Below are 13443 nucleotides of genomic sequence, written 5' to 3'. Positions count from 1 at the left end.
CGCAAAAGCCCACGAGGGATAGCGCAGCCGAGATTCTCCGACAGCTAACCACCTCTCCCGGCTCTCTGATCTACCACATCAGGTATCCTTCCAAAGATGGCAGTTCCACTGCTGCCCTAGGCTTCATAAAGACGTCCTAAGCCTCCAGAAGCGGATACCCAACAGCACCTTTCCGGTCTCAAGGACCAAATTCATCTTTCCCTGCACATCCTTCCCTCCCTCCCCCAAGTTTGCCCGACGACTCTTGTCAATCTACACTGCTGCGTTTTGGGCTTTGTGCGTCCCATTCAAGGGCTCCAAATGCCCCAGGACTCACTCGTCCTTGTCCCTACAGCGCAACCTGGGGTGTGTGTGGAGGGTGCTGGGTGTTTATATTATTGAAAAGAGTAAAGAGGACCCACAGTGGTCTGCTCCAGGTAGTGCAAAGGTGATATCTCTCTGAATCCCGGGACGTCTCAGCCAAAGCAGGGGAGACACCCTAAGTACACTGGAGGGTTGGGTAAGCTGCGAAGAACAGCCCCATTCCGGTCTTCAAAGAGAGTTAGCTGTTCACCGCTCCTCTCTTCCAGATTTCCCTGTGCCTGAAGAAGTACCATGCTTTTCATGTAGTATTTTAAAAAACATTAAATACTTTGGATTAAGAGATGATCAAGAGAACAAGTGCGCATATATATATGTGTGTGTACACACATATAAGTGTGCATATATATGCATGGTTACTATAGCTGTATGTTTATTTAGTACCTACTTTCTTTGAACTATATTTGAACTAAGCCAAACTATATATATATATATAGTTTTGGTGCCACTCCCATTCCAATAACTAGGAAATAATATGCCTTTTCTCCAGGAAGCACTTGTTTTAAATCAGTAAGCTCTGAATAGACAAAATAGTAATGCATTTTCAACGACTTGCTCAATATTTTTAATATTTCATCACAAAATCCAGAGATGTACGTATAATTCTTTACACTTATTTTACAGAGTCAGGCATAGTTTCTTACAGGCCTAAATCCTGAAAAGGCAAAGGGAGGATTCAGCATAAATACAACAAAGGTATAATAAAGACTGGATTTATATTGTCATTTGGACCACGGAAACGTACACAAAGGAAAATGTACATTTGTTTTAGGTTTTCCAGAGTTCATTTGGTTTGGCTTGTTTCCACAATGAGGATACAGTACTGAAATCTGCTATTTGAAGAAAGTAACCTGACCCCTGTGGTAACTTCTGTGTGCAGGAACCATCTACCCTCACACAAGCTGCACCTGAAGTGGTTAGCCCCATTTAGTTCCTGTCCTCTCTTTTAACTGGAACCAAACCAAACCAAACAAATCCAGAATGGGGTCAGCTACAAGCAATATAGTTAGAAATATTAACCCTGATGAACAGAAACAACACTGCATCTTTAGAAAATCCAAAACCTTTTGTTCATATTCAGTACGATTAAATTAAACCACCCAAGTAGAACAAATAATTCACATTCTTACTGAGTTAAATCAAGTTTGATTTCAAGAAGCTTTAAAGATTTGTCTATTTCCCCTTCAGAATTAGCAGAATTAGAAATTTTGGTCTGCTTAAATCACAATGAGGTGAAAATAAAAGCTAAAAGTCAGAAAATGGTAGTGAAAAACTACCATATCAGACATGATTGAATTCCAAAGCCATATACTGATCAAAAAACAGATTATCATTCAAGTCTAAATAGAAAAAACTACTTATGAGTAGAGGCATACGTTTTTCAAATGTATTTGTAATCAATTTCATGTACAATTTGTGACAATTTATGTTTTACACTTTTGCATTTTCCCCTAAAAGTGAAAAAATGCTCATTTTTTCCATATATAAAATAGTATTCGATTATTTAAAAATCCATACAAATGACATTTATTACTATTTCTTGTTTAAGCCCTCATGTATCTTCTCTATTGTATTTTTGGATTCTGTAAACAAATTACTATATCATGACCAATACTTGCTCGAGATCAATGTTGAATCATGGATTTGGTGTCACTGAGTGCAAGCGACGTGAGGTCTACGTGTGCTGGGACATACCATTCACCAAACTTCTCAGCTGTTTCACAACTGTCTCTATCAACTTCTGTTTGTCTCGATCATTCTTCCTGAACTGAGCAAATATATTGTTCTTTTTGCTAGTATCCTTCATCCTAGAAACATATGTGAATGAAGAAGCTTAGTAAAAGAAAATTAAAAGCTAAGCTGTCACAAGTAAAATATCTTGCCATGCTCTGAATTATCCCACACTAATCCTATGCTTGAAAAATATAGTTCAAAGAAAGTAGGTTCTAAATAAACATACAGATATAGTAACCATGCAAAAAAATAGAAGCTTTATTTTACATTCTATATTAAGTAGCATTTTTGCATTAATATGTACATCTAAAATATGCTAGGTTTGCTACTATCATACTATTTTCTAATATTATTCCACAAAGTATGCTAAAATACATACCCTGTATAGACTCAGCTAATCATATTCATAGCAAGATAAGGTGAAAGGAAAATAACATTAGAAAATGTAAAATAGCAATGTTTTTGCCTCAGTTGCATTTCATGACATTGTAAAATAAATTTACATTTATTTTAAACACTTCCTCTTGTCCTTTCACATCAAATTCACTATAAATATTTTGAAATATAGGAAAATAATAACAATTTTAATTTAAAAGCTGAAAATTTTAATAGTGATACTTTTTAATTTTTATTTTCTTATCCAGCAGCCCCCAGAATCACAGCAGATTCAGAGGGCCTCCCAATAGTGATATTTTAAATGAAATATGATTGAGTAAAGAAAAAGTCTGTCACATAATGAGAGGGAAAAGTTAACACCTAAATTTATGTTTAGTTGGACAAGATGCATCAGTAAATCCTATTACCTCAGTTTTTACTGTATTGTTTATTTCAAACCATGTATTTCTCTACCTGCAAAGAATCCAAGTCCACAATGCTGAGATTTAGATAACACTGGTGACAAACATTCCAATTCCTGGTCACATTTGACAAAATACCTTCTTTCCTGAGTTACAGATTTTTTTTTTTTTTAAAGAAAGCTCCAATTGTCACATCCCCAGTAAACATATTTCTAAGGTCAATTAAGCTTGCAATTCAGGATACAAAAGGAAAGATGTTTTGTTCACATCAATATAAACAGCAGTTGCTTATGAAATGACACCAACTCTGAAGGGCAAGAAAGAAAAGCTTCTTTTTTGGTCATTAAACTAGAATGAGCTTTTAAGCTCTATCTAGACTTTTCTTTTTTGACAGAAATCTCTAGTTCTTTAGTTTATCACTGAATCAAAAGGTGCTAAAATGTTATACAAAAAAAGTTTTCAGAATGTACTCACTTCTCCAAAAGAGTAAGGGCTGTGTTTGGATTCACCCGAAGGTACTTAGAAGCTGGCTGTCCATAATCAGCTAGATAAGCAGACCAATCCCAAACCATAAACAGGTCAAGGAGCTGCGAAAGATGGGGGAAATGTTAAATCAACTTTTGATTATTTACCCAGTTAACATATAAATTATATGCTATCCTTGTTCTACTTTAATATAGCCTGCTTCTTAGATAGAACAGAATAAGGAAATTCATTTTTAAAACTTCATTAACTGTACTTTACAACGAAAATAGATCTTTTTACTTTGAAATTACTAAAAGCGCCAGGGGTTGTTTTCTAGTAAAATACTTTGTGTTTTCAAATAATTGTAAAATAATGAAAACACTGTTAATATAATATATATGAACCCTTGTACTGATGTATAAAAATTTTATCTTTACGCATTAGTCAGTACCCAGATGTAATTAATAAAGGTTGGTGCTACTAACCTGTATGAAGAATTTTAAAGAACTTAAATTGAACCTTTTTTTCTTAGAGGTAAGTATGTTTACCTTTCAAGGACGCTGTTTGCACCTAAGACTTTTTCCAAAGTAATTTAAACCAAAAGCTCAGATAATCTCAATTAAGTGCATTTAACAACCTCTGCTGGATTTTCTCTGGTGATGGATCCTCCGTAGTATTATGAAATAAGGGCTTCAGGATTCAGCCTGTTAACTCTAGGCTACCATTTTGTATAAACAAACAACAACAAAAAAGAGCCCTCTTGTTTCCCGTGGTGTCTTAAAATTGACTATTTACTTTATAATCTCCAGTTAGAATCATTGTCAAATATGGAAGTAATCTTTTAAAAGCAATGCCATGCCTAAACCAAAGCACCAAACTCTTTATCCAACTTTAAAACCCTAATCCCCTTTAAGCCATTTAAAACCCAACTTCCTATCCCCATTTGAATTGTTTCAGAAAGCTAAATGCTTTACTTACTACCTTCCTTTAGTTTTATATTCTTTCTTTTTGTTTTAACTCACTTTATAAGTAAGGGGTCTTACTGGTTTTGCTTTCAAATGGAGGAAACATTTGCATTTACTCATGGGATACAAGAGACAACCACTGACTCTGAGAGGGATAAAACTCTGGGGTGATTAAAATCTCATAAAGGTAGGTTACCAGAAACTAGCTTTTCTTGATGAAGGTAAAAAACTTGTTTGACTCTTTCCCTATCCAATTTACAGGTATTAATAGAGATTTTCTCACAACAGGCAGAAAATTCTATAATGAAAATATTAACTATGAAAAGCCACTCTATTTTCTTTCAGACAAGATACCATTCTGGGCCATACCAAAAGTTGAAACACTAGGATAGAAACTATACTGAGACAATGTTAAAGATATACTGTCTGAAAAAGAAAAGGGAACTTATTTAAAGTTCTGTGTAATTTTTAACTGTGTTTGGCCACATTTTTCCCTCCTTTCACAAAGAGGAAAAGTTACTGTCATACACTCAGATGGTAAGAGTGTAAATTAGTGTAACTTCTCTGGAATGTGATTCCGCAATGTGTTTAAGAACCTTATTAAAAATGGCCATTCCCTTTGATTCAGCAATCCTACTTCTTGGAAAGCAACTTTGGGAAACAGAAAAAAAAATTTATGCACAAAGATAATCTCAAAAATGCTATTTGTGTTATCAAAAACTGAAAAAAGCCTAAATCTCAATATTAAGAGACTGGTTAAGTAGTGAGGTATATCTGTATGATGACTATCATGTGGTTATTAAAATTAACATTTATGAAGAATTTTAAACAACATGGGATAATGTTTATGATAAATGTTGCTATTTAAGTTACATAAAAACCCATCCAAAAGGACTAGAAGAAAATTTGCAAAAATGTTAAGGATGCCTGTTATAAGCTGGGCATGGTGGTGTGTTCCTGTAGTCCTAGCTACTCTAGAGACTGAGGCGGTAGGATCACTTGAGCCCGGGAGTTAAGAGTCTACCCCAGGCAACATAATGAGACTTCACCTCTAAAATAATAATTTTTTAAAAAGAACAATTGTTATTTCTGTGGTGGGATTAAAGTTATCTGTTATTTTCTTTATTTTTGTAATACTCTACAATGAATATGTGTTAATACTATAGTTATAAATAAGGTTTATATATTTATATATTAAAATAAATTTCAATAATGAACACCCCTCACAGAGTTGCCAACAGAAGCCTCATTTTCAAGGATTCTTCTTTCAGGTGTATGTGTGTATTTGCACAATTGTGCATGTGCAATGCACAGTGTCAGCAGAAAGCAACCTCTTAAGGCTCTTTTTCTCTAGGCTGATTTACCCCCAACTGGGAAAGGAGGAGCTGACTTAATGAATGAAAAACCCGCACCAACTCCAACTGTGAATACAGAATTGATTCTTTTACAGCACAAAACCAGACTGTCCTAGATAAAGAAACACTATGCTTACAATGTTCACATATGGTCAGATACTCATATGCAAATCTCTTATGTGCAAATCCCTAGAAATTACAGGAACCACAAAATTAAACCTACCTGCCCATATGTAGACAAATCTATATGCTTTCATATTTACATTAATCTTTGTAAAAATATGTACAGAAATACATATTATACACAGTTAATTTACAGATATCTATAGAAATTTGCATGAATTTGCAAATTAATGGTTAAGGAATTAATTGCCAATGCAGATAAAAAGGCCAACGATCTAGATAAAATTCATTTATTTATTCAGCATATATTGTCTGCCCACCTATCACGTGCTAGATACTGTGCTAGGTACCAGAGATACAGTATTGGAACAAAACAAAATATCTTTCCTCAAGGAGCTTACATTGTAAGATAGGAATAAAGCAGTAATCTTTTGATGTTAACATGGAAGAAATTATAAAGAAAAGCTATTCACACAGAATCCTAGTAATTTAAACTACCATAACACATGAGAAAGCTACTATCCTTTAATATAGAATAAGACAGAAGCCATTAACTTATATAGAAGCTGGTGACTGCCTGCTCATTCCGCTCAGTCTATGAATCCAATGGCTGAAGATTCAATGGCTGAGACATTTCAGTGTTTGTGTCCCAAAGACCACACATGAACGTGGGCAGAGAGCAAAGATGGAGCCAGCAAGCATGTTGATCTCATATTCTCATTTCTCATTTTCATGTGTGTAAGGATTTTTCAAATGCATAGTACTGCTGGAACAAGTAAATAGAAACAAACTTCAAAGCTGGGCAGGCAAGCTCATAAAGTGTGTCTAGCACAGTGTAACCACTCAGTAGGTATTCGGGAAATAACTGATTAATTGATGATGCCAGACCATTATTCCAAGTTTCCTTGGGAGCTTTTTCCTTAGGCTACAGGCTACTTTAGCTTATGTTGATAGCTCTCTGAAAAAGGCCAATGTTGGCTTGCAGGCAAACTATGGCAAGTGAATATAGTGAAGTGACATCTCTGTATCTCTCTCAGCTTTTCACTGGGATGTTGATAAAGAGGAGATACTCCATCATGATACAGCACTGGGTCTAACGTTAAGTGAGTTAAATGATCTTCCTAGAGAAAGTAGCATTAATATTTCTGAATGGTCTACCAGTCTCCTTCACCCATAATAATTATAAGGTCATTTTTCACTTTTTATAATTCAGTTCTACTGAAGTGAAGGATAAAACATAAAACCAGGACTTTATTCCTGGGTCCCACCTAACATTATGCCAAGCCAGATTTTATGGACTGAACCCTTTTCTACAGGTGGCTATCCATGCCTGTTCTGACCAAGATGACCCTGGTCTTTGATTGGGATGACTTTAAAAGAACATGATTGCTCTGGAGTCAGAGTGTGATGGGAATAAAAGGGGAAACGGGGGTGTTGCCAGGTACAAACACTGATACTTGCCTTTGCTCCACCCCAACAGTCATTGCTTTGGGAACTGCCTCTCACAATTGGTTAAGCTTCACAGGATGCACTGTGTTCTTAATATTAAGATCTACATTATGAAAAGTCTCACTTCTCTACTTAAGTTTTGCTTCCTTCAGATGGCAATATGCACAAATAATACGTTCGTTATTAATCACACAAAATCTCTTTCAGTCTTGTAAATAAACAGTAGGACATGGTCTCAACAGGTGAATTTATTAGTTAACACATATACCTGAAGTTCAAAGATGTAGATCAAACATGAACAAAAACAAAAATCTCCCCAGATTACCCAAAAGCAATTTTACAATTACTTATTAAAGGATAAAGTCGGGCATATGATAATGAAAATTGGTATTAAGTTCTATAAATGGGTTTCTTCCAATAGTCAAGTAAAGTAATTCCACCTTAAATCCTTTTGGGAAGTAAGCAAAGTATAGATGATATAAAAATGAAAAAGCAAAATCATGTGCCTGCGTTCTACCTCATCACGATTTGTAAGATTATCTGAAATTAGTATCCCAAGTTTTTTTTTCACCAAGGATTCAAAAATACCCTTCATAACTAATCTGATAACATAAAGTGGATATATGCCAATATTTGTAAGTGAGTTGTACGTTTCACTTCCTCAGCATTCCCTGTGTGTGTCCAGCAAACAAAAAGATCAGCTTAAGGAAAGAAGTGTTACATGGGTGGTCCCATATAGCTCCAAATAGTCGAATCACTTCAGAATCACTGAGGAATTCATTTGTGTCAACCCATTTAGCTTGCTGACAGTTTCCCATCCTACAGACTCATTCTCAATCCATGCCCAAGGAACTTGAGGTCTCAGACCTGTTGAGATCACTTTGTACAAATGACACAATGAATCTAGGCAGACTTAAAATTATTCTATGAAACTCTTGAAGTGACTTTTTGCCTTTTTAAAAGTGAACCCACAGTGCCAGGTCATTTTTTCCTTGAATCTGATTTAGCTTTCTTTGTTTTAGGTCTTTTGGGTTTTGCTTTTGAAGCACCTCAGGGGCAATGACCCAGGACAGAAGATAAATAAAGTTAAGCCAACCTCAAGAGAAAAGCAACTGGGGATACCAGGTTTGCTTTTGTAAACGTGAACAGTGACCTGGGGGCTCCAGGTCAACCTCAGTCCCCCAAGTTCCCTTTTCCAAACACTAAATCCACCTGGGACCTCAGAGTTGCTTTGTGGATTCCAAAAGTAAACCAGGAGATCATTTTTCCTTTGCCACCAAAAAACAAAGTTGAGACCAGGGTTCCTAGAGTGCTCCAGAGATTTAAACAACAAAAGTCCTAAACCCTAGTACTGCTTAAAGGAAGAAATACTTGCCCTTCAATCAAATCCTGAGTAATTCGCCACTGGGAATTCAAGAAAAATGGGTCTTACTAAACTAGCCACATTGGAAAGAACTACAAGTCCTTTTCTAAATATATTGTGAGGTCAAATGATGAACTCCATATGATTTTTAAAGCACCTGGATTTTCCTTCCTTTCTAGCCATCTTTTAACACCACATTTGGAAAACTCCACATGTAGCACAGAATTTTAAGTAGCAGTCCGAAGATAAGCGAAAACTACAATACAAAAAAGAAAATCAGTATTGTGCCTTCAGTCACCTACCTTTTTTCCCTTCAGGTGTTAATTGCCTTCATGCTACCTTCTGGATCTTATGTACCCTAACCCAAGCCTGCCCTCTTCCAATGTCCCATCTGCTAGACTTGCTCTCAGCCAGTCCTTTCACTCCCACCTCTGTGAGGACTAGGAGTGAGTTCTGAGCACTTCATGCTGCAGAAGCTGCTTAAAGGAATTGGTCTCTTCAAGTCACTTCACTCAGGTGAACTGTACACGCAAAGGTAGAATGTTCTTATTTTTTTATGCTAAGCTAATGTAGTAGTCCTAGATAACCTCTAGGTGAGTATGGAATTTGGGAAAAAAAAAAAAAGAAAGAAAAAAGAGGCACACAGTAAAATTTACATAATCGGATTTACACACGTCCGTATTTGCTTTATTTTGATTTTTTTTTTTGTCACTACCATGGCTAAAATAACATATAGATACATACATGTGAATTTATGAGGTTAATTTATTAAAATTAATTTTATCAAATACATAGTTAATAATCAAATGGAGCATATCATGAAACCAACAGTTCACTGTCGTACTCAGAAGTAACCATGTTTAACTCCTTATTTATTTGTTTGTTTTTTGTGTTTTCTGTTGTTTTGAGACAGAGTCCTTGCTCTGTCACCCAGACTGGAGTGCAGTGGCACGATCTTGGCTCACTGCAACCTCCTCCTCCCGGGTTCAAGCAATTCTTTTTTCTTTTAAGATGGAGTCTTGCTCTGTTGCCCAGGTTGGAGTGCAGTGGTGTGATCTCGGCTCACTGCAACCTCCACCTCCCAGGTTCAAGCAATTCTCCTGCCTCAGCCTCCTGAGTAGCTGGGATTATAGGCGCACGCCACCACGCCCAGCTAATTTTTTGTATTTTTAGTTTAGAGACGGGGTTTAACCATGTTGGTCAGGTTGGTCTCGAACTCCTGACCTCATGATCCACCCATCTTGGCCTCCCAAAGTGCTGGGATTACAGGCATGAGCCACTGCGCCTGGCCTCAGGTTCAAGCAATTCTTGTGCCTCAGCCTCCCAAGCAGCTGGGACTACAGGCACATACCACCACGCCCGGCTAATTTTTGTGTTTTTTGTAGAGACAGGGTTTTGCCATGTTGCCTAGGCTGGTCACGAACTCCTGGCCTCAAGGGATCCACCCTCCTTGGTCTCCCAAAATGCTGGGATTATAGGCGTGAGCCACCGCACCTGGCCTTTAACTCCTCTTTTAGTTCTAGTGATTATCTCACTATCCCTAATAGGCTTATTTTTCTAATTTTGTATTATTTTACAGCTATCACATATGAGAGTTTACCTTACTTTATACCAGCTCTCTTCTTGGGTAGCTATCTTACCATTTTTGTCTATTTTTGTTTTTATAATTTTAATACAATTAAACCTCTATTTCTTGTTACATAACTTTTAAAGTTTTTTTTTTTTTAAACAGCTTTGAGATGTACCATACAGTTCACTCATTTAAAGGGCACAAATCAATGGTTTTGACTCTATTCACAGAATTGTGCAGCCATCTCAACCAATTTTAGAGCCCCTGAACGAATCCCCATAGCCCTTAGCAATCACTTTCCAAATGGGAATCAAATAACATGTGGTCTTCTGGCCTGCCATGGTGGCTCACACCTGTAATCCTAACACTCTGAGAGGCCAAGGCTTGAGACTAGGAGTTTGAGACCAGCCTGGGCAACATGGTGAGACCCTGTCTCGACATACAATTAAAACATTAGCTGGCAGTGGTGGTGCACGCCAGAAGTCCTAGCTACTTGGGAGGCTGAGGTGGAAGGCTAGCTTGAGTCCAGGAGGTGGAGGCTGCAGTGAGCAATGAACTGTACTCCAGGATGGGCAGCAGAGCAAGACCCTGCCTCTATTTAAAACAAAACAACACAAAACCAAACAAACAAAACAAAAAGACCTACCTGGTCTTTTGTAACTGGCTTCTTTCACGTAAGCATAATGCCTTCAAGGTTCATGTAGCATGCATTATTACTTCATTCCTTTTTATTGACAAATAATAATATATTGAATGGATATACTACACCTTGTTTATCCAATCATCAGTTGATGGACATTTATCTTTTTTGGCTATTAAAAATAATGTTGTTAGGCCCAGCACGGTGGCTAACGCCTGTAATCCCAGCACTTTGGGAGGCCAAGGAGGGTGGATCATGAGGCCAGGAGATCGAGACCATCCTGGCTAATACAGTGAAACCCTGTCTCTACTAAAAAAATATATAAAAAATCAGCCAGGCGTGGTGGCAGGTGCCTGCAGTCCCAGCTACTCAAGAGGCTGAGGCAGGAAAATGGCGTGAACCTGGGAGGCGGAGCTTGCAGTGAGCCAAGATCGCGCCACTGCACTCCAGCCTGGGCAACAGAGCAAGACTCCGTCCGTCTCAAAAAAAAAAAAAATGCTGCTATTAACATTTATGTACCAGGATTTTGTAAACAACTGTTTTCATTTCTCTTGGGTATATATCTAGGAGTAGAATTTGTTATATAAACTTTTAACAGGATCTTCTGACTTTCCATTTAGTAGTATAAGAACATTAGCACCTTACGTAGTTGAGTTTTAAAATAATTCTTTTGGCAATTGGGATAAAATATTTATATTATGTATTCAAACCTAAATAACAAATAGATATTTGATTAAAGTTTCCTAAAAATTCTTTATGAATGCAAAAATATGTTAATAAATCTTTTTTTTTTTTTTTTTTTTTTGATACGGAGTCCCACTCTGTTGCCCAGGCTGGAGTGCAGTGGCACAATATTGGCTCACTGCAACCTCTGCCTCCTGGGCTCAAGTGATTCTCCTGCCTCAGCCTCCCAAGTAGCTGGGATAACAGGTGTGCGCCACCACCCCAGCTAATTTTTGTGTTTTTAGTAGAGACAAGGTCTCACCAAAGTGCTGGGATTACAGGCATGAGTCACTGCACCTGGCCAATGTTAATAAATTCTTAATCAACAATTTTTTTATTCCCTATTTTTGAAAAATAATAAAAACCTACAATTATCCAATAGAAGAAAGAACCTGTCATATAATTTCCTCAAGTAGATTCACTTCAAATAGTTGAATGTGACTTAGATTTTTATAATATACACACACACACACACACACACACAACACATGCACACACACAAACACACAGGCACAGCTTGTTTTTCTTGAGAGTACTGAACATAAGAGTTCAGCTTCCTGATATTGTAAGGTAGGTCATACATGAACTAGCAGTACTTATACCTAATTACTGAAACCAAAAATCTGGATTTAGTCTGCTTTGTGTCTTCTCTCTCTCTCACAATTCTTTTTTTTGTTTTTTTGTTTGTTTGTTTTTTGAGATGGAGTCTTGCTCTGTCCACCAGGCTGGAGTGCAGTGGCGTGATCTTGGTTCACTGCAACCTCCACCTCCCAGGTTCAAACAATTCTCCTGCCTCAGCCTCCTGAGTAGCTGGGATTACAGGCACATATCACCACATCCAGCTAATCTTTGTATTTTTAGTAGAGTCGGGGTTTCACTATGTTGGTCAGGCTGGTCTCGAACTCCTGACCTCGTGATCCACCTGTCTCAGCCTCCCAAATGCTGGGATTATAGGCGTGAGCCACTGTGCCTGGCCTCTCTCTCACAATTCTTCCATCTAATTTATTGACAAATAGTACCAATATAACTTCCTAAATATTTCCTGTATTTACTTTCTTCCACCTTCTTCTTTTTTTTTGTCATCTTGTTTGACACATAGTCTCACTCTGATGCCCAGACTGGAGTGCAGTGGTGCAGTCTCACCCACTGCAAACTCTGCCTCCTGGGTTCAAGTGATTCTTGTGCTTCAGCCTCCCGAGTAGCTAGGATTACAGGCACATGCCCCCATGCCCAGCTAATTTCTGCATTTTTAGTAGAGACAGTGTTTCACATGTTGGCCAGGCTGGTCTGGAACTCCAGGGCTCAAGTGATCCACCTGCCTTGGCCTCCCAAAGTGCTGGGATTATAGGCGTGAGCCACCGCGCCTGGCCCTCTCCCAGCTTTCCATCCCTACTATTACTACTACTGCTGTCCTAGTTCAGACATCATAATCTCTCCCCTGTGGCCTTTTGTCTTGCCTATACCCTCTGCCTCTCTCTTCCAATATCCCAGGTTAGCCAATCTCCACACTGCTGCCAGAGAGATCCAGCTAAAACACAAATTTGATTACACCATTCCCTTGTTTAAAACCTTTGATGGCTCCCCATTTCCTACAAGATAAAGTTCAAGTTCATTAACATGACACGCAAAGCTCTCTTGCGCCTTATCCAGGTCAACCTTTTGGCTTCCTCTCCCTTCATGTAATCCAGGCTCCTAAATGAGGAACTACTCTTAGTTCTCTTAGAAACCATGACTGGGCCAGGCGCGATGGCTCACACCTGTAATCCCAGCACTTTGGGAGGCAGAGGTGGGTGGATCACCTGAGGTAAGAAGTTCAAGACCAGCCTGGCCAACATGGTGAAACCCCATCTCTACTTAAAAACAAAAAATTAGCTGGGCGTGGTGGTGGGCGTCTGTAAC

The 13443-nt window shown here is 37.9% G+C and overlaps 1 protein-coding gene across 19 annotated transcripts in view; it reads right to left on the bottom strand.

The window, feature by feature from the left end:
• Positions 1-901: 901 nt before the first annotated feature.
• EXOC6 (exocyst complex component 6) overlaps positions 902-13443 on the bottom strand; it is a 218721-nt gene continuing 206179 nt past the window's right edge. For all 19 annotated transcript variants that reach the window (XM_077946788.1, XM_002805764.4, XM_077946801.1 and 16 more), the window contains 2 exons: positions 3366-3478; positions 902-2168 (listed from right to left, as the gene is read on the bottom strand). In XM_077946788.1, the coding sequence (XP_077802914.1) occupies positions 2036-2168; positions 3366-3478 (246 nt within the window). In that variant the 3' untranslated portion in view covers positions 902-2035. The remainder of the gene's footprint in view (positions 2169-3365; positions 3479-13443) is intronic.

The sequence above is a fragment of the Macaca mulatta genome, chromosome 9 (assembly GCF_049350105.2).
Source record: "Macaca mulatta isolate MMU2019108-1 chromosome 9, T2T-MMU8v2.0, whole genome shotgun sequence".
Lineage (NCBI taxonomy): Eukaryota > Metazoa > Chordata > Mammalia > Primates > Cercopithecidae > Macaca > Macaca mulatta.
Note: the sequence above shows the minus strand (reverse complement) of the source record. Positions and strands in the feature narration are given on the sequence as shown.